The 22,981-nt window shown below is 45.2% G+C and overlaps 8 protein-coding genes across 8 annotated transcripts; 4 read left to right on the top strand and 4 right to left on the bottom strand.

Annotated features, from left to right (window-relative positions):
- The first annotated feature begins 4,264 nt into the window (after window positions 1–4,264).
- Window positions 4,265–4,639, top strand: LOC147070562 (histone H2B-like). The gene has a single exon (XM_085949298.1). It carries the CDS (start codon window positions 4,265–4,267, stop codon window positions 4,637–4,639), a length of 375 nt encoding a protein of 124 aa, XP_085805424.1.
- Window positions 4,640–9,464: 4,825 nt separating this feature from the next.
- On the bottom strand, window positions 9,465–9,776 carry LOC147070561 (histone H4). Its single transcript, XM_085949297.1, has one exon. The coding sequence runs from the start codon at window positions 9,774–9,776 to the stop codon at window positions 9,465–9,467; it is 312 nt and encodes a 103-aa protein (XP_085805423.1).
- A 496-nt stretch (window positions 9,777–10,272) lies between these two features.
- LOC147070560 (histone H3) lies at window positions 10,273–10,683 on the top strand. The gene has a single exon (XM_085949296.1). It carries the CDS (start codon window positions 10,273–10,275, stop codon window positions 10,681–10,683), a length of 411 nt encoding a protein of 136 aa, XP_085805422.1.
- Window positions 10,684–11,501: 818 nt separating this feature from the next.
- LOC147070559 (histone H2A) lies at window positions 11,502–11,876 on the bottom strand. Its single transcript, XM_085949295.1, has one exon. The coding sequence runs from the start codon at window positions 11,874–11,876 to the stop codon at window positions 11,502–11,504; it is 375 nt and encodes a 124-aa protein (XP_085805421.1).
- A 2,929-nt stretch (window positions 11,877–14,805) lies between these two features.
- LOC147070558 (histone H2B-like) lies at window positions 14,806–15,180 on the top strand. Its single transcript, XM_085949294.1, has one exon. It carries the CDS (start codon window positions 14,806–14,808, stop codon window positions 15,178–15,180), a length of 375 nt encoding a protein of 124 aa, XP_085805420.1.
- A 4,825-nt stretch (window positions 15,181–20,005) lies between these two features.
- On the bottom strand, window positions 20,006–20,317 carry LOC147070557 (histone H4). Its single transcript, XM_085949293.1, has one exon. The coding sequence runs from the start codon at window positions 20,315–20,317 to the stop codon at window positions 20,006–20,008; it is 312 nt and encodes a 103-aa protein (XP_085805419.1).
- Window positions 20,318–20,813: 496 nt separating this feature from the next.
- LOC147070556 (histone H3) lies at window positions 20,814–21,224 on the top strand. Its single transcript, XM_085949292.1, has one exon. The coding sequence runs from the start codon at window positions 20,814–20,816 to the stop codon at window positions 21,222–21,224; it is 411 nt and encodes a 136-aa protein (XP_085805418.1).
- An 818-nt stretch (window positions 21,225–22,042) lies between these two features.
- Window positions 22,043–22,417, bottom strand: LOC147070555 (histone H2A). Its single transcript, XM_085949291.1, has one exon. It carries the CDS (start codon window positions 22,415–22,417, stop codon window positions 22,043–22,045), a length of 375 nt encoding a protein of 124 aa, XP_085805417.1.
- Window positions 22,418–22,981: the final 564 nt, after the last annotated feature.

Raw genomic sequence — 22,981 nt, 5'->3', positions numbered from 1 at the left:
TCCTGTGGTGAATTTGTGGTGGTTGAGTGCATCTTTGATGTACTCTGTGGTGCGTAACAGCTGGTGGTTCGTGGAGTGGCCTTTTCTAAAACCATGCTGCTCGTCTGGTATGAGTTTTTTCTCATCTATGGTGATTTGAAGTCTGGATTTTATAGCTCTTTCTAGAATTTTACTCATTGTGGGGAGTAAACTAATTGGCCTGTGGTTCTGGGGGAGTTTTAGGTTCTTGCCTGGTTTAGGCAAGAGAATAATGTCAGCATTTTTCCATGAGTCAGGGAAGTACTGCTGTTCTAAGCAGGCGTTGAGTATGTTGGTTAGGTACTCTACGCCAGTGTCTGTGAGATTTTTAAGGGTAAGGTTACTTATCCCGTCTATGCCAGGAGCTTTGCGGTTTCTAAGTCGCTTAATTAAAAATTCAGTTTCGTCTATTGTGACGGCTACCATTGGTGGCGGTGGAGGACTAGGTGTGGCATTGACTATGGCTCTGGCTTCTCTGTTGATTGACTTTATGTGTCTTCTTTTATCTCTGTATTGAGTGTCTGAATCTGAATCTGTGTCTGTGTCAGAGTATGTTTCTGTATCCGAGTCTGATTCTGCTATCGGGTTTGGAGTGAATTGATCTTCTATGCTGTCCGCAAACAGCTCGCACTTGTCTCGGGTAGTATAGACTGGGCCTCTTGGGCCGTCTAGTGGCGTAATGGGACATTTTTTGACCCGCAGGATTTTAGTTAGTGACCAGTAAGGGTGGCTGCCCTTCACTAGGTCTTCTAGTTTTTTTACCCAAGTTTCCTCGGAAAAGCGTCTGATTTCTTTTCTGACTTTCTTCTTCAGCTCTTTGGCTTTAGAGATGGCAGCAGGATCGCCCGTTTCCTGACCGAGTTTTCTATTTCTGTTTCTCTCCGTTATGAGGAGTCTAATCGGTTTTGGTAGGTCGAGTCTGTGTTTGAGGTCTGGGCTAATGGGGGTTGAGGCTGCTTTGAGAGCCTCTTGTATAGTAGTCGTTAGATCGGCTATTGCGGAGTCTATTTCTATTTCGTCTGTGAGAAGTGTGCGGGGTGTGAGCTGTTCCTCCATATAGGCACCGAAATCTTCCCATGATACTTTGTATCTGGTGGAGTCGGGCAGTGTGGCAAAGGGGTCTACTGGGTCTCCCAGGTACAGTAGAACGGGTTTGTGGTCTGAGTTAAGCTCGTCTAGTGCTCGGATAATTGGGATGTAGCTAGTGTTCCTGAGGATAGCGAAGTCTAAGACGTTAAAAGGTCTATATAAGGTGCGTATGGTGGTCTCTGAGGGAGCCACTACGATTGATTGGGTGTCCTGAGTGAACTGAAAGATGTTATTGCCTTTATAGTCGCTGCGCGGGCAGTTCCATATCCGGTGTTTGGCGTTGAAGTCCCCTGCTATTATCGATGTGGGAAAAAGTGGGTCTAGGAGGTCTTGGAGTTCTTGGGGGGTGGGATCTCTATTAGGTGGAATATATATGGAGGTAAATTGAATGAGACCGTAGTTTTTGGTGTTAACCAGTACTGTGGTCTCCTCTATGTTGGGAGTGAAGGTTGGAGTAGCGAGCGATGGTCGGTTTGAGGGGCAGTGATCAATTTTTGACTTGATGATGACGGCAGTGCCTCCTCCCTTGTTCACCTAGTCCTCCACCGCCACCAATGGTAGCCGTCACAATAGACGAAACTGAATTTTTAATTAAGCGACTAAGAAACCGCAAAGCTCCTGGCATAGACGGGATAAGTAACCTTACCCTTAAAAATCTCACAGACACTGGCGTAGAGTACCTAACCAACATACTCAACGCCTGCTTAGAACAGCAGTACTTCCCTGACTCATGGAAAAATGCTGACATTATTCTCTTGCCTAAACCAGGCAAGAACCTAAAACTCCCCCAGAACCACAGGCCAATTAGTTTACTCCCCACAATGAGTAAAATTCTAGAAAGAGCTATAAAATCCAGACTTCAAATCACCATAGATGAGAAAAAACTCATACCAGACGAGCAGCATGGTTTTAGAAAAGGCCACTCCACGAACCACCAGCTGTTACGCACCACAGAGTACATCAAAGATGCACTCAACCACCACAAATTCACCACAGGACTGTTCCTGGACATAGCGAAGGCCTTCGACAAGGTTTGGATCGAGGGACTGATCGTCAAACTCTCCAGAGCAGAAATAGAACTGCCGATGATCAAGATCCTAAACTCTTTCCTAACCAGAAGACAATTTTCTATCAAATACCACGGAATCAAATCTTCCATCAGACGCATTAAAGCTGGAGTTCCCCAAGGATCGGTACTAGCCCCCATCCTATACAACCTCTACACCAGAGACATACCCATCCCAAGCAATACCTCCGCAAGATCCTGTATAGTCGCTCAATACGCAGACGACACCGCCATACTAGCTAGATCTATCCAACTCAACCAGGCCACTAAATTAGTTCAACTAGCAGCTAACCAAATAGTTAAATGGTGCGACAAGTGGCGCATCAAACTAAATGCCAGCAAAAGCGAGGCAATTATCTTCAGACATAGGGGCGATAGGCTCTGCAAAATCAGAAATCAACTCGTCATGAGCAAAAAACTAATCCCGTGGTCAACCACGGTCAAATACTTAGGACTTCACTTAGATAAGAATCTTACATTCTTTAAACACATCAACTCAAAAGACAGAGAAGCTAGAATAGTAAAAGCCAGACTAACCCCAATGCTAGGTAGGCGCAGCAAAGTCTCCATGAGAGGCAAACTGCTATTACATACAGCAATAATTAGACCCATCATGACCTACGCTTGCCCCATCTGGGCTCACGGCAGCCCAAACCTCATCAAGAAGCTGCAAGTAGTTCAAAACATAGTCCTAAGATCGATTACAGGCGCCCCAAACTACGTCCGCAATAAAATACTACATAGAGACCTAGAAATGGAAACGCTAGAAGAGCACATAGGAAAACTAGCGATAAAATTCTACGCGTCAATGGATAATCATCCAAACGCTATAATCAAAAATCTCAACGACTACGACGAGAATACAGTCATGGACCATGACAGACCCAGGTCCTTCCTTAGGAGAATAAAGGCAGGACCCAGCATAAACAAAAACAAAAACAAACAACTACGACGCAGGAACAGATAATAAATATAACAAATATAAAAATGCCACTTATGATTACAGATACAGATCCAAAGCTGCCCCTCTCTGTCGTCTCGAGCTGCCGCGAACCGCCCTCAAAACTCTGAGCCGAGCGTCAAATGGCACAGCCCACACAGATGGATGACTAGAGAGTAGCAGCCCAAGACTCGTACTAGATGACTCCTCTCTCGAAGCATAGACCGCAACCTTTTCCTTCTTCTTACTAACCTGTTCTTTTTATAATAAAGCTTACAGATACAAATCACAGCGGCGGGGTTTTTGGCCGGGAGAGTCTCACAAACACTCCCGGAGTTTTTCACCCCGCCGCGGCTCAAATTTTGATGAGCAATCATGATGGGCCTAACATCCCAAAACGAGTGGTTATCGTTTTTCTATTCTTCTTTCTTCGACTTCACTCGCTTGGACTGGTGTGGTGTATGCCTCGGAACGAGCATGACTGGCCTCCTGAGATGGCGTGCTGGCAAGCCCGCTAAAACTGGATGGGACGTAAGCTGGCGCGGCGGACTCTCAACGATGAACTCCGCCCCGTGCATGATTCCGATGTCCCGATGCTACACTCAAACTCCTCCTCCTCTGGCGTCTTCAATCAAACAAGAAGGCAATACCGCCGTTGGCCTTTGGCGGTTGATGATCGGCTGATGGGCAATAACTCGGACGGTGAAGACGGTGGTCCGGGCTGTGGCTCGAATGAGAATGCTAAACGAACATATCCATTACTAGTTAAAAACTTTTTCTCATTTTTAACTAAGATTAAAAAATTAAAATTAAACTCATTATTAAAACAACACCCCTTGCCATATAGAGGATCTTAAAACCTCACCCGAGTCTCCTCAAGACCCGAACGGGTCTCTTCAAGACCCCATAATAAACGGGTCTCCTCAAGACCCGGAGTAAAATCGCACACGTAAATTCAGAGAAACCTTCACCAGCGACCAAATAATAGAGACGAAGGGGATAATGCTTAACGTATGTGAGCCCCATAAATACTGAAGGATGATCCAAAGTCAAAGTTGCGCGGGCATTCTCATTCGAGCCACCGCCGCCGATTGACACCGCGCACCTACCTAATCTATCTATCGTTATCGTAATACCCGTCGCCGATCATCATGCCGCCCAAGACTAGCGGAAAGGCCGCCAAGAAATCCGGCAAAGCCCAGAAGAACATCTCCAAGGGAGACAAGAAGAAGACAAAGAGGAGGAGGAAGGAGAGTTACGCAATCTACATCTACAAGGTGCTCAAGCAGGTGCACCCCGACACCGGAATCTCCAGTAAGGCGATGAGCATCATGAACAGCTTCGTCAACGACATCTTCGAGAGGATCGCCGCCGAAGCGTCGCGCCTCGCCCACTACAACAAGCGCTCCACCATCACCAGCAGGGAGATCCAGACCGCCGTCAGGCTCCTTCTGCCCGGAGAGCTCGCCAAGCACGCCGTCAGCGAAGGAACAAAGGCAGTCACCAAATACACCAGCTCCAAGTGAAGTCCATGAAGAAAGAATTATAAGCAAAGGCCCTTTTAAGGGCCGCCAATATTTTCAAATCGAATTGATCGAATCGCATGTTTCGCTATCAATATTTATGCCAGGCAGGAAAAATAAATCGACTGACCGCCCACCTATTGTAATAATAATACGAATATTTGTTACAATAATTATCTTGCATCTACGCTTATAATTATTATATCACTATCCAACACACCGTATTATTATAAACTAGACTAGATAACTAACTGAGCCCGCCACGAAGGATGATATGATATGATAGGAAAATAATAAGAATCGATGTATCTGTGAATAATTTTATTATTATTCAGTAATATACAACAATAAGTCATCATTATACTATTAATAATATTATCCATACATCTTAGGTGCATGGAATGCATGCGTGCGTGCGTGCATCTGAAAAAGAAAACATCACATTAGATTTAGGTACCTACATAACATGATATTACACATCTGTTTGTTATTTCATCGATCCTTCGATATGCGATACATAAATAATGCGAATCGGATAATTTTGCATCGTACGATAGATTTTATGTTACATACGTACATGACACACGGATTCGGGAATAGGGAATAGGGAATAGTTTATTCCGAATCCCCGATCGATATCTTAGAGTGATCTTCCTTCCAATGTCTTTATATTTGATTTCATATAGGTAGGTACTTGATAGTAACAAATAATGACATTTTTGTTGTCGGTTGTTATTGATGATTTCGGTTGCTATGGTTTTCTACTCTCATATTTCTGTCGTATGTATGCTTCGCATCGGTCATATTAAACGCACCCATAATATTATATCATATTATCATATTTAATTAATTAACTAACTATTTATTTACGATATTTCGCTTCACACTATCCATCCATCCATCCATCCATCTATCTATCTATCTATCGCGGGAGGGAGGGAGGCGCAGTGAGCGAGCGAGCGACCGATCGCGCCGTACCTATCGCAATCTATCGTTAGGTAACTAATTATTCGAATTGAACATTCTATTCTCGTGTCGTGCTTCCTTCTTCACCGTCGTGCACCGTGATACCGTGCACCATCGTCCGTCTGCTCGCCTGCTGCAGAACTTCGTGAACACCGCCGACTGCATCGAGCACCGCGGGGCCGCCGCCGTCGTCTTCGCCCGATACAGTAATGTTTGTATGCCGCGATCGTCTTGTGCTAACTCCGGCCGACTCGGGGGCGGATCGCGACGCCCGCGGGGGCGCCAGGGGCCCGCGGCCGATTGCAAACGCGAGAAGGTATATCGACGCGCCGGACGAAGGCTCGATCGTCGGAATCTGATAATTTTTAACGAATCTACGGCCATTTTCCCGACACGTTATGTGCGCGCGCGGACACAATTCCAATTTGAAACGCATCCCGCGAGCCCGAGGACAGACTCGCGACCATTCGCCCGCTTTGAAACGACAGACAGATCGGTGGGCGGCGCAACCGCCCACCCCTGAACCCCCTCGCTAGGGCGGCGGCTGCGAAAAATTGAAAAATATCGAGAGATCGAAGCAAAAATGCCGGTGCAATTCGTGACTAAAATCGCCGATCTAGACGAACGTCATCTCTGAGAGCGGCGTTCGCACATCGGTACTGCGGCACCCGTCTCGCTCTCGCCGTATACAATCCGCGAGCCGTTCGAGTCGTTTCACTCTAGCGCATCGTACAGATAGATAGCAAGCAGAATATACGCCGCGATATAATATAATATAATTTAATATTATATTTCATTCTATTATTCAATCAATCGAATAACGCAAAGATGGCAGATACAGCAGCACCCGTCACCGCTTCGCCGGTGCCCTCTACCCCCGCGAAGAAATCGGCAGCAGGCAAAGCCGCGAAGAAGCCCAAGGTCAAGCCGACGCATCCCAAGACCTCTGAGATGGTCAACAGCGCCATCAAAGAGCTGAAAGAGCGCGCCGGATCCTCCCTGCAGGCGATCAAAAAATACATCTCGGCCAACTACAAGGTGGACGCCGACAAGCTGGCGCCATTCATCAAGAAATACCTGAAGGGTGCCGTCGAATCCGGCGCCCTAGTGCAGACCAAAGGCAAGGGGGCCTCCGGTTCGTTCAAACTGGAAGCCGGCAAGGCCAAATCTGCGGGCGGCTCCGCCTCTGGCAAGAAGCCCGCCGCGAAGAAATCGCGCCCTGCCTCATCCAAGGAGAAGAAGGGCGCCGCGGCCGGCGGAGGCAAGTCTTCGGCCGCAGCCGCAAAGAAGAAGCCCGCGACCGCCATGAGAAAGTCGTCGGCTCCTCTCGAAACCGCGGCCAGATCGGCCGCAGCCGCCAAGAAAGCCGCCTCCCCCAAGAAGGCCGCCCCCGCCGCCAAGAAGGCCGCCAAGCCCAAGACCCCCACCAAGGCGAAGAAGTCAGCCAAGCCGCCCACCAAGAAGCCGAAGGCGCCTAAGCCCAAGAAGGCCGCTGCGAAGAAGCCCGCCGCGAAGAAAGCCGCTGCGAAGAAGTAAGAAGCCGCGATCGAATCTAATCTAATCATCACGATGACGATGATGCGACGACGGCAGCCCGGGAAGGGGGGTATCTCGGGTGGATGACGACGACGACAGTAGACGAGATGAATGAGGATAGAGATGGAGATGAATAATACGCGCTCGCTCGCATTTTATTGAAACAAAAGCCCTTTTCAGGGCTACCAACACAATTCAGGTGTCGACTGATATCGAACACGTAGATACGTCGTTATTTCTTTATTCAATTCGTATAGGTACTCCATACGTAAATTGCATAATATTATTACACTGTCTTATGTCAAGACGAATACTCACTCACCTAGCTAAAATTTAAAATTAACACTAAATTCATTTTTTTTTTTTTTTGTTGATTTGGTTAGGTTTGATTTGACTGAGTTAGGTTTGATTTGATTAAGTTAGGTTTGATGTGATCAGGTTAGGTTTGATTTGATCAGGTTAGGTTAGGTTTGATTTGATTTGATTAGGTTAGGTTTAATTTGATTAAGTTAGGTTTGATTTGATTAGGTTAGGTTTGATTTGACTGAGTTAGGTTTGATTTGATTAAGTTAGGTTTGATGTGATCAGGTTAGGTTTGATTTGATCAGGTTAGGTTTGATTTGATTAGGTTAGGTTTGATTTGATTGAGTTAGGTTTGATTTGGTTAGGTTAGGTTAGGTTTGATTTCATTAGGTTAGGTTTGATTTGATTAGGTTAAGTTTGATTTGCTTAGGTTAGATTTGATATCATTAGGTTAGGTTTGATTTGGTTAGGTTAGGTTTGATTTGATTAGGTTAGGTTTGATTTGGTTAGGTTAGGTTTGATTAGATTAGGTTAGGTTTGATTTGGTTAGGTTAGGTTTGATTTGGTTAGGTTAGGTTAGGTTTACCTAACCTAACCAAATCAAACCTAACCTAATAACCTAACCTAACCAAATCGAACCTAACCTAATCAAATCAAACCTAACCTAACCTAACCTAACCAAATCAAACCTAACTTAATCAAATCAAACCTAACCCAATCAAATCAAACCTAACCTGATCAAATCAAACCTAACCTAATCAAATCAAACCTAACTTAATCAAATCAAACCTAACCTAACCTAATCAAATCAAATCAAACCTAACCTAATCAAACCTAACCTAACCTAACCAAATCAAACCTAACTTAATCAAATCAAACCTAACCCAATCAAATCAAACCTAACCTGATCAAATCAAACCTAACATAATCAAATCAAACCAAACCCAATCAAACCTAACCAAATCAAACCTGACCTAATCAAATCAAACCTAACCTAACCAAATCAAACCTAACCTAATCAAATCAAACCTAACCTAACCAAATCAAACCTAACCTAATGATATCAAATCTAACCTAAGCAAATCAAACCTAACCTAATCAAATCAAACCAAACCTAACCTAATGATATCAAATCTAACCTAAGCAAATCAAACCTAACCTAATCAAATCAAATCAAACCTAACCTAATGATATCAAATCTAACCTAAGCAAATCAAACCTAACCTAATCAAATCAAACCTAACCTAATCAAATCAAACCTAACTTAATCAAATCAAACCTAACCTAAGCAAATCAAACCTAACCTAATCAAATCAAACCAAACCTAACCTAATGATATCAAATCTAACCTAAGCAAATCAAACCTAACCTAATGATATCAAATCTAACCTAAGCAAATCAAACCTAACCTAATCAAATCAAACCTAACCTAATCAAATCAAACCTAACTTAATCAAATCAAACCTAACCTAAGCAAATCAAATCTAACCTAAGCAAATCAAACCTAACCTAATCAAATCAAATCAAACCTAACCTAACCAAATCAAACCTAACCTAATGATATCAAATCTAACCTAACCTAAGCAAATCAAACCTAACCTAAGCAAATCAAACCTAACCTAATCAAATCAAACCTAACCTAATGAAATCAAACCTAACCTAACCAAATCTAACCTAACTTAATCAAATCAAATCTAACCTGTCAAAATCAAACCTAACCTAAGCAAATCAAACATATTTTCAGTTCAGAAACGTATAAAATAAATTGTATTTCACCTCCACCCTTCTATGCACACACCACTGCATGCATTATTACTGCGATACTATACGAATGCAAACGGATCGAACGAAATAGACATGGTGGCCCTGAAAAGGGCCGTTTGTATGCGAGTAGATAGATATATTCACATAATAATAGTTAAGCGGGCATAGCATTAAAACCAACCCACTCATCCATCATTATATTGTAGTAGTCAGTCTGTATTGTATCAAGACGAGATGGTATCGTATCGTATTGGCCAGCTTAGCCGCCGAAACCGTACAGGGTGCGACCCTGTCTCTTCAGGGCGTACACGACGTCCATGGCGGTGACGGTCTTCCTCTTCGCGTGCTCCGTGTAGGTGACGGCGTCCCTGATGACGTTCTCGAGGAACACCTTCAGGACTCCTCGGGTCTCTTCGTAAATCAAGCCAGATATGCGCTTGACTCCGCCGCGACGTGCCAGACGACGGATCGCAGGCTTCGTGATGCCCTGGATGTTATCGCGAAGAACCTTCCTGTGACGCTTGGCGCCACCTTTTCCCAATCCCTTTCCTCCTTTACCGCGACCGGTCATCTTGTATGCGTGTCAAAAAGTGGATGATGTCAAAAATCGAAACGATGCGATGCGCTCACTGCGGCCGCCAGACGAATTATGAATCTTTTAATTTTCTGACGTCTCTTTTTATAGACGCGCGTATGCGACGTCTCGCTCCCTTCCTTGCGAATTCAAGGCGCGGGCGAGTGCGTCTCGCTCTGGCGCGCCGCGGCGCAACCACGCCCAGTGCTGCGCATTTCGCGCAAAGCGAGTGCGCAATAAAGATAACGGCTATTAATAATAATTGCGGAATAGAATAAAAAAGGATATTTTAAAAAAAAATGAACTTTCAGGCAATATTTCGACCTCAAAACGATACGCCGACGAAAGTGATCACCCCCCACTGTTCCGCCGAAGGCGACCGCGTCGACCAATCGCAGCGAGCGGATCTCTCTATATAAGTCACCGAGTAGGGTCGCGCGCGCACTCCTCGTTGAACGCTCGTTTCAGAACCTACTACTTTGAAGAAGAAGACATGGCTCGTACCAAGCAGACTGCCCGAAAATCCACCGGCGGAAAAGCTCCCCGCAAACAGCTCGCCACGAAGGCCGCGAGGAAAAGCGCGCCGGCCACAGGAGGCGTGAAGAAGCCCCATCGTTACAGGCCCGGTACGGTCGCTCTCCGTGAGATCCGTCGCTATCAGAAGAGCACTGAGCTCCTCATCCGCAAGCTGCCCTTCCAGCGACTGGTGCGCGAGATCGCTCAAGATTTCAAGACCGATCTGCGCTTCCAGAGCTCCGCCGTCATGGCGCTGCAGGAGGCCAGCGAGGCGTACCTCGTCGGTCTATTCGAGGACACGAACCTTTGCGCCATCCACGCCAAACGCGTCACCATCATGCCCAAGGATATCCAGCTGGCGAGACGAATCCGCGGCGAACGCGCTTAAAAATTAAAAAAAATAATAATATTGTTATCATACCCATCTATCTATCTATCACAAAAGGCCCTTTTCAGGGCCGCAAATTTTTTGACATTCGAATGTTTACGCATCCGTGAGCGATCGATCGGTCGTTATGTGCCTGTAATAATAGTAGTATATTATTATACTACCTACTTGGCTATCTATTTTCCAAGTAAGTATAATATAATATCATTCTGCGTGTTCCACTATTTTTGGATAAATAGTTTTGTAAGTAATTTTGCGTCTGTTGTAATTGATCAATTGAACAGTCGATTAAATAAAATATACTTACCACCTAATAATATAATATAATAACGCAACGCGTGTGAGGTGAGATTCATCAAATAATATCTACCCTCATAATATTAATTAAACAGCCTCTTATCATATCTTACATAGATGCTCCTCACCTATATAAATAGGTACATATATCACAATCATTATCCTACAAAACTATTTAAACTACTGAAACCGCCACTCTTAACAAACAAGAGATCGACGCATCTCTATCTCCTCATGAATTACTACGAAATTATATACCTACTTTTTATTTTAGATGTATTTTCAAATATTGAATTTGCAGAACATTTATTGTAACATGGACAGTACTCTCTGTATTGCGCTAATACCTATAATAATAACAATTTCAATAATGTCCTACTGTCGATGAATAATGAGACACAATAACGAGCTCGACACGGATACGCTACCACTCGAATTTGAATAAAAATGGCGGCCCTGAAAAGGGCCTTTTGTACGACGATAGATGGATTAATATGCATGTAATCTTTATATTTTTTTTTTTACGCCTTCTTCTCAGTCTTCTTGGGCAAGAGCACCGCCTGGATGTTGGGCAGCACTCCTCCCTGGGCGATGGTGACGCCGGAGAGCAGCTTGTTCAGCTCCTCGTCGTTGCGGATGGCGAGCTGCAAATGACGAGGGATAATCCTGGTCTTCTTGTTGTCGCGGGCCGCGTTTCCCGCCAACTCGAGTACTTCGGCGGCGAGGTATTCCATGACGGCGGCCAGGTACACCGGCGCACCGGCACCCACCCTCTCGGCGTAGTTTCCCTTGCGCAGGAGCCTGTGTATGCGACCGACGGGGAACTGGAGTCCAGCGCGATTCGAACGAGACTTTGCCTTTCCCTTGACTTTACCGCCTTTTCCGCGACCAGACATGGCGAGACGGGGTAGTGTTGAAAATTAACTGTGCGAAAGAAGCGTCGACCTGAATCGACGGACGGTCCTTTGTCAAGTTTGCTTGAAAACTTTTTTTTTGCGTTATTTTAGAATCGCGCGCGGTGCGGCCGCAGCGGGAGACGTGCGGCTCATAACGCGACTTGCAAAGCCGCGCGCCGATCGCTCTACACAGTGACCTGAAAGAGCGAGTCTAAGTTTGCGCGGGCATCAGACACTCAATACAGAGATAAAAGAAGACACATAAAGTCAATCAACAGAGAAGCCAGAGCCATAGTCAATGCCACACCTAGTCCTCCACCGCCACCAATGGTAGCCGTCACAATAGACGAAACTGAATTTTTAATTAAGCGACTAAGAAACCGCAAAGCTCCTGGCATAGACGGGATAAGTAACCTTACCCTTAAAAATCTCACAGACACTGGCGTAGAGTACCTAACCAACATACTCAACGCCTGCTTAGAACAGCAGTACTTCCCTGACTCATGGAAAAATGCTGACATTATTCTCTTGCCTAAACCAGGCAAGAACCTAAAACTCCCCCAGAACCACAGGCCAATTAGTTTACTCCCCACAATGAGTAAAATTCTAGAAAGAGCTATAAAATCCAGACTTCAAATCACCATAGATGAGAAAAAACTCATACCAGACGAGCAGCATGGTTTTAGAAAAGGCCACTCCACGAACCACCAGCTGTTACGCACCACAGAGTACATCAAAGATGCACTCAACCACCACAAATTCACCACAGGACTGTTCCTGGACATAGCGAAGGCCTTCGACAAGGTTTGGATCGAGGGACTGATCGTCAAACTCTCCAGAGCAGAAATAGAACTGCCGATGATCAAGATCCTAAACTCTTTCCTAACCAGAAGACAATTTTCTATCAAATACCACGGAATCAAATCTTCCATCAGACGCATTAAAGCTGGAGTTCCCCAAGGATCGGTACTAGCCCCCATCCTATACAACCTCTACACCAGAGACATACCCATCCCAAGCAATACCTCCGCAAGATCCTGTATAGTCGCTCAATACGCAGACGACACCGCCATACTAGCTAGATCTATCCAACTCAACCAGGCCACTAAATTAGTTCAACTAGCAGCTAACCAAATAGTTAAATGGTGCGACAAGTGGCGCATCAAACTAAATGCCAGCAAAAGCGAGGCAATTATCTTCAGACATAGGGGCGATAGGCTCTGCAAAATCAGAAATCAACTCGTCATGAGCAAAAAACTAATCCCGTGGTCAACCACGGTCAAATACTTAGGACTTCACTTAGATAAGAATCTTACATTCTTTAAACACATCAACTCAAAAGACAGAGAAGCTAGAATAGTAAAAGCCAGACTAACCCCAATGCTAGGTAGGCGCAGCAAAGTCTCCATGAGAGGCAAACTGCTATTACATACAGCAATAATTAGACCCATCATGACCTACGCTTGCCCCATCTGGGCTCACGGCAGCCCAAACCTCATCAAGAAGCTGCAAGTAGTTCAAAACATAGTCCTAAGATCGATTACAGGCGCCCCAAACTACGTCCGCAATAAAATACTACATAGAGACCTAGAAATGGAAACGCTAGAAGAGCACATAGGAAAACTAGCGATAAAATTCTACGCGTCAATGGATAATCATCCAAACGCTATAATCAAAAATCTCAACGACTACGACGAGAATACAGTCATGGACCATGACAGACCCAGGTCCTTCCTTAGGAGAATAAAGGCAGGACCCAGCATAAACAAAAACAAAAACAAACAACTACGACGCAGGAACAGATAATAAATATAACAAATATAAAAATGCCACTTATGATTACAGATACAGATCCAAAGCTGCCCCTCTCTGTCGTCTCGAGCTGCCGCGAACCGCCCTCAAAACTCTGAGCCGAGCGTCAAATGGCACAGCCCACACAGATGGATGACTAGAGAGTAGCAGCCCAAGACTCGTACTAGATGACTCCTCTCTCGAAACATAGACCGCAACCTTTTCCTTCTTCTTACTAACCTGTTCTTTTTATAATAAAGCTTACAGATACAAATCACAGCGGCGGGGTTTTTGGCCGGGAGAGTCTCACAAACACTCCCGGAGTTTTTCACCCCGCCGCGGCTCAAATTTTGATGAGCAATCATGATGGGCCTAACATCCCAAAACGAGTGGTTATCGTTTTTCTATTCTTCTTTCTTCGACTTCACTCGCTTGGACTGGTGTGGTGTATGCCTCGGAACGAGCATGACTGGCCTCCTGAGATGGCGTGCTGGCAAGCCCGCTAAAATTGGATGGGACGTAAGCTGGCGCGGCGGACTCTCAACGATGAACTCCGCCCCGTGCATGATTCCGATGTCCCGATGCTACACTCAAACTCCTCCTCCTCTGGCGTCTTCAATCAAACAAGAAGGCAATACCGCCGTTGGCCTTTGGCGGTTGATGATCGGCTGATGGGCAATAACTCGGACGGTGAAGACGGTGGTCCGGGCTGTGGCTCGAATGAGAATGCTAAACGAACATATCCATTACTAGTTAAAAACTTTTTCTCATTTTTAACTAAGATTAAAAATTAAAATTAAATTCATTATTAAAACAACACCCCTTGCCATATAGAGGATCTTAAAACCTCACCCGAGTCTCCTCAAGACCCGAACGGGTCTCTTCAAGACCCCGTAATAAACGGGTCTCCTCAAGACCCGGAGTAAAATCGCACACGTAAATTCAGAGAAACCTTCACCAGCGACCAAATAATAGAGACGAAGGGGATAATGCTTAACGTATGTGAGCCCCATAAATACTGAAGGATGATCCAAAGTCAAAGTTGCGCGGGCATTCTCATTCGAGCCACCGCCGCCGATTGACACCGCGCACCTACCTAATCTATCTATCGTTATCGTAATACCCGTCGCCGATCATCATGCCGCCCAAGACTAGCGGAAAGGCCGCCAAGAAATCCGGCAAAGCCCAGAAGAACATCTCCAAGGGAGACAAGAAGAAGACAAAGAGGAGGAGGAAGGAGAGTTACGCAATCTACATCTACAAGGTGCTCAAGCAGGTGCACCCCGACACCGGAATCTCCAGTAAGGCGATGAGCATCATGAACAGCTTCGTCAACGACATCTTCGAGAGGATCGCCGCCGAAGCGTCGCGCCTCGCCCACTACAACAAGCGCTCCACCATCACCAGCAGGGAGATCCAGACCGCCGTCAGGCTCCTTCTGCCCGGAGAGCTCGCCAAGCACGCCGTCAGCGAAGGAACAAAGGCAGTCACCAAATACACCAGCTCCAAGTGAAGTCCATGAAGAAAGAATTATAAGCAAAGGCCCTTTTAAGGGCCGCCAATATTTTCAAATCGAATTGATCGAATCGCATGTTTCGCTATCAATATTTATGCCAGGCAGGAAAAATAAATCGACTGACCGCCCACCTATTGTAATAATAATACGAATATTTGTTACAATAATTATCTTGCATCTACGCTTATAATTATTATATCACTATCCAACACACCGTATTATTATAAACTAGACTAGATAACTAACTGAGCCCGCCACGAAGGATGATATGATATGATAGGAAAATAATAAGAATCGATGTATCTGTGAATAATTTTATTATTATTCAGTAATATACAACAATAAGTCATCATTATACTATTAATAATATTATCCATACATCTTAGGTGCATGGAATGCATGCGTGCGTGCGTGCATCTGAAAAAGAAAACATCACATTAGATTTAGGTACCTACATAACATGATATTACACATCTGTTTGTTATTTCATCGATCCTTCGATATGCGATACATAAATAATGCGAATCGGATAATTTTGCATCGTACGATAGATTTTATGTTACATACGTACATGACACACGGATTCGGGAATAGGGAATAGGGAATAGTTTATTCCGAATCCCCGATCGATATCTTAGAGTGATCTTCCTTCCAATGTCTTTATATTTGATTTCATATAGGTAGGTACTTGATAGTAACAAATAATGACATTTTTGTTGTCGGTTGTTATTGATGATTTCGGTTGCTATGGTTTTCTACTCTCATATTTCTGTCGTATGTATGCTTCGCATCGGTCATATTAAACGCACCCATAATATTATATCATATTATCATATTTAATTAATTAACTAACTATTTATTTACGATATTTCGCTTCACACTATCCATCCATCCATCCATCCATCTATCTATCTATCTATCGCGGGAGGGAGGGAGGCGCAGTGAGCGAGCGAGCGACCGATCGCGCCGTACCTATCGCAATCTATCGTTAGGTAACTAATTATTCGAATTGAACATTCTATTCTCGTGTCGTGCTTCCTTCTTCACCGTCGTGCACCGTGATACCGTGCACCATCGTCCGTCTGCTCGCCTGCTGCAGAACTTCGTGAACACCGCCGACTGCATCGAGCACCGCGGGGCCGCCGCCGTCGTCTTCGCCCGATACAGTAATGTTTGTATGCCGCGATCGTCTTGTGCTAACTCCGGCCGACTCGGGGGCGGATCGCGACGCCCGCGGGGGCGCCAGGGGCCCGCGGCCGATTGCAAACGCGAGAAGGTATATCGACGCGCCGGACGAAGGCTCGATCGTCGGAATCTGATAATTTTTAACGAATCTACGGCCATTTTCCCGACACGTTATGTGCGCGCGCGGACACAATTCCAATTTGAAACGCATCCCGCGAGCCCGAGGACAGACTCGCGACCATTCGCCCGCTTTGAAACGACAGACAGATCGGTGGGCGGCGCAACCGCCCACCCCTGAACCCCCTCGCTAGGGCGGCGGCTGCGAAAAATTGAAAAATATCGAGAGATCGAAGCAAAAATGCCGGTGCAATTCGTGACTAAAATCGCCGATCTAGACGAACGTCATCTCTGAGAGCGGCGTTCGCACATCGGTACTGCGGCACCCGTCTCGCTCTCGCCGTATACAATCCGCGAGCCGTTCGAGTCGTTTCACTCTAGCGCATCGTACAGATAGATAGCAAGCAGAATATACGCCGCGATATAATATAATATAATTTAATATTATATTTCATTCTATTATTCAATCAATCGAATAACGCAAAGATGGCAGATACAGCAGCACCCGTCACCGCTTCGCCGGTGCCCTCTACCCCCGCGAAGAAATCGGCAGCAGGCAAAGCCGCGAAGAAGCCCAAGGTCAAGCCGACGCATCCCAAGACCTCTGAGATGGTCAACAGCGCCATCAAAGAGCTGAAAGAGCGCGCCGGATCCTCCCTGCAGGCGATCAAAAAATACATCTCGGCCAACTACAAGGTGGACGCCGACAAGCTGGCGCCATTCATCAAGAAATACCTGAAGGGTGCCGTCGAATCCGGCGCCCTAGTGCAGACCAAAGGCAAGGGGGCCTCCGGTTCGTTCAAACTGGAAGCCGGCAAGGCCAAATCTGCGGGCGGCTCCGCCTCTGGCAAGAAGCCCGCCGCGAAGAAATCGCGCCCTGCCTCATCCAAGGAGAAGAAGGGCGCCGCGGCCGGCGGAGGCAAGTCTTCGGCCGCAGCCGCAAAGAAGAAGCCCGCGACCGCCATGAGAAAGTCGTCGGCTCCTCTCGAAACCGCGGCCAGATCGGCCGCAGCCGCCAAGAAAGCCGCCTCCCCCAAGAAGGCCGCCCCCGCCGCCAAGAAGGCCGCCAAGCCCAAGACCCCCACCAAGGCGAAGAAGTCAGCCAAGCCGCCCACCAAGAAGCCGAAGGCGCCTAAGCCCAAGAAGGCCGCTGCGAAGAAGCCCGCCGCGAAGAAAGCCGCTGCGAAGAAGTAAGAAGCCGCGATCGAATCTAATCTAATCATCACGATGACGATGATGCGACGACGGCAGCCCGGGAAGGGGGGTATCTCGGGTGGATGACGACGACGACAGTAGACGAGATGAATGAGGATAGAGATGGAGATGAATAATACGCGCTCGCTCGCATTTTATTGAAACAAAAGCCCTTTTCAGGGCTACCAACACAATTCAGGTGTCGACTGATATCGAACACGTAGATACGTCGTTATTTCTTTATTCAATTCGTATAGGTACTCCATACGTAAATTGCATAATATTATTACACTGTCTTATGTCAAGACGAATACTCACTCACCTAGCTAAAATTTAAAATTAACACTAAATTCATTTTTTTTTTTTTTTGTTGATTTGGTTAGGTTTGATTTGACTGAGTTAGGTTTGATTTGATTAAGTTAGGTTTGATGTGATCAGGTTAGGTTTGATTTGATCAGGTTAGGTTAGGTTTGATTTGATTTGATTAGGTTAGGTTTAATTTGATTAAGTTAGGTTTGATTTGATTAGGTTAGGTTTGATTTGACTGAGTTAGGTTTGATTTGATTAAGTTAGGTTTGATGTGATCAGGTTAGGTTTGATTTGATCAGGTTAGGTTTGATTTGATTAGGTTAGGTTTGATTTGATTGAGTTAGGTTTGATTTGGTTAGGTTAGGTTAGGTTTGATTTCATTAGGTTAGGTTTGATTTGATTAGGTTAAGTTTGATTTGCTTAGGTTAGATTTGATATCATTAGGTTAGGTTTGATTTGGTTAGGTTAGGTTTGATTTGATTAGGTTAGGTTTGATTTGGTTAGGTTAGGTTTGATTAGATTAGGTTAGGTTTGATTTGGTTAGGTTAGGTTTGATTTGGTTAGGTTAGGTTAGGTTTACCTAACCTAACCAAATCAAACCTAACCTAATAACCTAACCTAACCAAATCGAACCTAACCTAATCAAATCAAACCTAACCTAACCTAACCTAACCAAATCAAACCTAACTTAATCAAATCAAACCTAACCCAATCAAATCAAACCTAACCTGATCAAATCAAACCTAACCTAATCAAATCAAACCTAACTTAATCAAATCAAACCTAACCTAACCTAATCAAATCAAATCAAACCTAACCTAATCAAACCTAACCTAACCTAACCAAATCAAACCTAACTTAATCAAATCAAACCTAACCCAATCAAATCAAACCTAACCTGATCAAATCAAACCTAACATAATCAAATCAAACCAAACCCAATCAAACCTAACCAAATCAAACCTGACCTAATCAAATCAAACCTAACCTAACCAAATCAAACCTAACCTAATCAAATCAAACCTAACCTAACCAAATCAAACCTAACCTAATGATATCAAATCTAACCTAAGCAAATCAAACCTAACCTAATCAAATCAAACCAAACCTAACCTAATGATATCAAATCTAACCTAAGCAAATCAAACCTAACCTAATCAAATCAAATCAAACCTAACCTAATGATATCAAATCTAACCTAAGCAAATCAAACCTAACCTAATCAAATCAAACCTAACCTAATCAAATCAAACCTAACTTAATCAAATCAAACCTAACCTAAGCAAATCAAACCTAACCTAATCAAATCAAACCAAACCTAACCTAATGATATCAAATCTAACCTAAGCAAATCAAACCTAACCTAATGATATCAAATCTAACCTAAGCAAATCAAACCTAACCTAATCAAATCAAACCTAACCTAATCAAATCAAACCTAACTTAATCAAATCAAACCTAACCTAAGCAAATCAAATCTAACCTAAGCAAATCAAACCTAACCTAATCAAATCAAATCAAACCTAACCTAACCAAATCAAACCTAACCTAATGATATCAAATCTAACCTAACCTAAGCAAATCAAACCTAACCTAAGCAAATCAAACCTAACCTAATCAAATCAAACCTAACCTAATGAAATCAAACCTAACCTAACCAAATCTAACCTAACTTAATCAAATCAAATCTAACCTGTCAAAATCAAACCTAACCTAAGCAAATCAAACATATTTTCAGTTCAGAAACGTATAAAATAAATTGTATTTCACCTCCACCCTTCTATGCACACACCACTGCATGCATTATTACTGCGATACTATACGAATGCAAACGGATCGAACGAAATAGACATGGTGGCCCTGAAAAGGGCCGTTTGTATGCGAGTAGATAGATATATTCACATAATAATAGTTAAGCGGGCATAGCATTAAAACCAACCCACTCATCCATCATTATATTGTAGTAGTCAGTCTGTATTGTATCAAGACGAGATGGTATCGTATCGTATTGGCCAGCTTAGCCGCCGAAACCGTACAGGGTGCGACCCTGTCTCTTCAGGGCGTACACGACGTCCATGGCGGTGACGGTCTTCCTCTTCGCGTGCTCCGTGTAGGTGACGGCGTCCCTGATGACGTTCTCGAGGAACACCTTCAGGACTCCTCGGGTCTCTTCGTAAATCAAGCCAGATATGCGCTTGACTCCGCCGCGACGTGCCAGACGACGGATCGCAGGCTTCGTGATGCCCTGGATGTTATCGCGAAGAACCTTCCTGTGACGCTTGGCGCCACCTTTTCCCAATCCCTTTCCTCCTTTACCGCGACCGGTCATCTTGTATGCGTGTCAAAAAGTGGATGATGTCAAAAATCGAAACGATGCGATGCGCTCACTGCGGCCGCCAGACGAATTATGAATCTTTTAATTTTCTGACGTCTCTTTTTATAGACGCGCGTATGCGACGTCTCGCTCCCTTCCTTGCGAATTCAAGGCGCGGGCGAGTGCGTCTCGCTCTGGCGCGCCGCGGCGCAACCACGCCCAGTGCTGCGCATTTCGCGCAAAGCGAGTGCGCAATAAAGATAACGGCTATTAATAATAATTGCGGAATAGAATAAAAAAGGATATTTTAAAAAAAAATGAACTTTCAGGCAATATTTCGACCTCAAAACGATACGCCGACGAAAGTGATCACCCCCCACTGTTCCGCCGAAGGCGACCGCGTCGACCAATCGCAGCGAGCGGATCTCTCTATATAAGTCACCGAGTAGGGTCGCGCGCGCACTCCTCGTTGAACGCTCGTTTCAGAACCTACTACTTTGAAGAAGAAGACATGGCTCGTACCAAGCAGACTGCCCGAAAATCCACCGGCGGAAAAGCTCCCCGCAAACAGCTCGCCACGAAGGCCGCGAGGAAAAGCGCGCCGGCCACAGGAGGCGTGAAGAAGCCCCATCGTTACAGGCCCGGTACGGTCGCTCTCCGTGAGATCCGTCGCTATCAGAAGAGCACTGAGCTCCTCATCCGCAAGCTGCCCTTCCAGCGACTGGTGCGCGAGATCGCTCAAGATTTCAAGACCGATCTGCGCTTCCAGAGCTCCGCCGTCATGGCGCTGCAGGAGGCCAGCGAGGCGTACCTCGTCGGTCTATTCGAGGACACGAACCTTTGCGCCATCCACGCCAAACGCGTCACCATCATGCCCAAGGATATCCAGCTGGCGAGACGAATCCGCGGCGAACGCGCTTAAAAATTAAAAAAAATAATAATATTGTTATCATACCCATCTATCTATCTATCACAAAAGGCCCTTTTCAGGGCCGCAAATTTTTTGACATTCGAATGTTTACGCATCCGTGAGCGATCGATCGGTCGTTATGTGCCTGTAATAATAGTAGTATATTATTATACTACCTACTTGGCTATCTATTTTCCAAGTAAGTATAATATAATATCATTCTGCGTGTTCCACTATTTTTGGATAAATAGTTTTGTAAGTAATTTTGCGTCTGTTGTAATTGATCAATTGAACAGTCGATTAAATAAAATATACTTACCACCTAATAATATAATATAATAACGCAACGCGTGTGAGGTGAGATTCATCAAATAATATCTACCCTCATAATATTAATTAAACAGCCTCTTATCATATCTTACATAGATGCTCCTCACCTATATAAATAGGTACATATATCACAATCATTATCCTACAAAACTATTTAAACTACTGAAACCGCCACTCTTAACAAACAAGAGATCGACGCATCTCTATCTCCTCATGAATTACTACGAAATTATATACCTACTTTTTATTTTAGATGTATTTTCAAATATTGAATTTGCAGAACATTTATTGTAACATGGACAGTACTCTCTGTATTGCGCTAATACCTATAATAATAACAATTTCAATAATGTCCTACTGTCGATGAATAATGAGACACAATAACGAGCTCGACACGGATACGCTACCACTCGAATTTGAATAAAAATGGCGGCCCTGAAAAGGGCCTTTTGTACGACGATAGATGGATTAATATGCATGTAATCTTTATATTTTTTTTTTTACGCCTTCTTCTCAGTCTTCTTGGGCAAGAGCACCGCCTGGATGTTGGGCAGCACTCCTCCCTGGGCGATGGTGACGCCGGAGAGCAGCTTGTTCAGCTCCTCGTCGTTGCGGATGGCGAGCTGCAAATGACGAGGGATAATCCTGGTCTTCTTGTTGTCGCGGGCCGCGTTTCCCGCCAACTCGAGTACTTCGGCGGCGAGGTATTCCATGACGGCGGCCAGGTACACCGGCGCACCGGCACCCACCCTCTCGGCGTAGTTTCCCTTGCGCAGGAGCCTGTGTATGCGACCGACGGGGAACTGGAGTCCAGCGCGATTCGAACGAGACTTTGCCTTTCCCTTGACTTTACCGCCTTTTCCGCGACCAGACATGGCGAGACGGGGTAGTGTTGAAAATTAACTGTGCGAAAGAAGCGTCGACCTGAATCGACGGACGGTCCTTTGTCAAGTTTGCTTGAAAACTTTTTTTTGCGTTATTTTAGAATCGCGCGCGGTGCGGCCGCAGCGGGAGACGTGCGGCTCATAACGCGACTTGCAAAGCCGCGCGCCGATCGCTCTACACAGTGACCTGAAAGAGCGAGTCTAAGTTTGCGCGGGCATTCGCGTCTCTCGTCTGACACACGTACCGACAACACCTCTCTGCAACCGCTCCGATCTCAGCCTTCACTACTGAATTAATTTGCAAAAATTATTCTGTACTGTTATCGCTCCGGAATCCAGATACCATCGACTCGCCGCTATCATCGCCAGCCTGAGGATTTCTAGCAGCCATCGACCTGCCGCTGAATAGTCTTTTTTAAGATAATCGCCGACAGCCGACTAACCTAGTATCTTCGCCCGGGCCTTCATAGTGGAGAATCGACCCGCCTTACGTGTCCAGACCTGAATTGCGCCTCTCTCGCCTACCCGCCCACCCAATCACATACCTACCTACTA

This window comes from Rhyacophila brunnea, unplaced genomic scaffold (genome assembly GCF_057557595.1).
Source record: "Rhyacophila brunnea isolate RB1 unplaced genomic scaffold, BYU_Rbru_1.0 scaffold_213, whole genome shotgun sequence".
Classification (NCBI taxonomy): Eukaryota; Metazoa; Arthropoda; class Insecta; order Trichoptera; family Rhyacophilidae; genus Rhyacophila; species Rhyacophila brunnea.
Note: the sequence above shows the minus strand (reverse complement) of the source record. Positions and strands in the feature narration are given on the sequence as shown.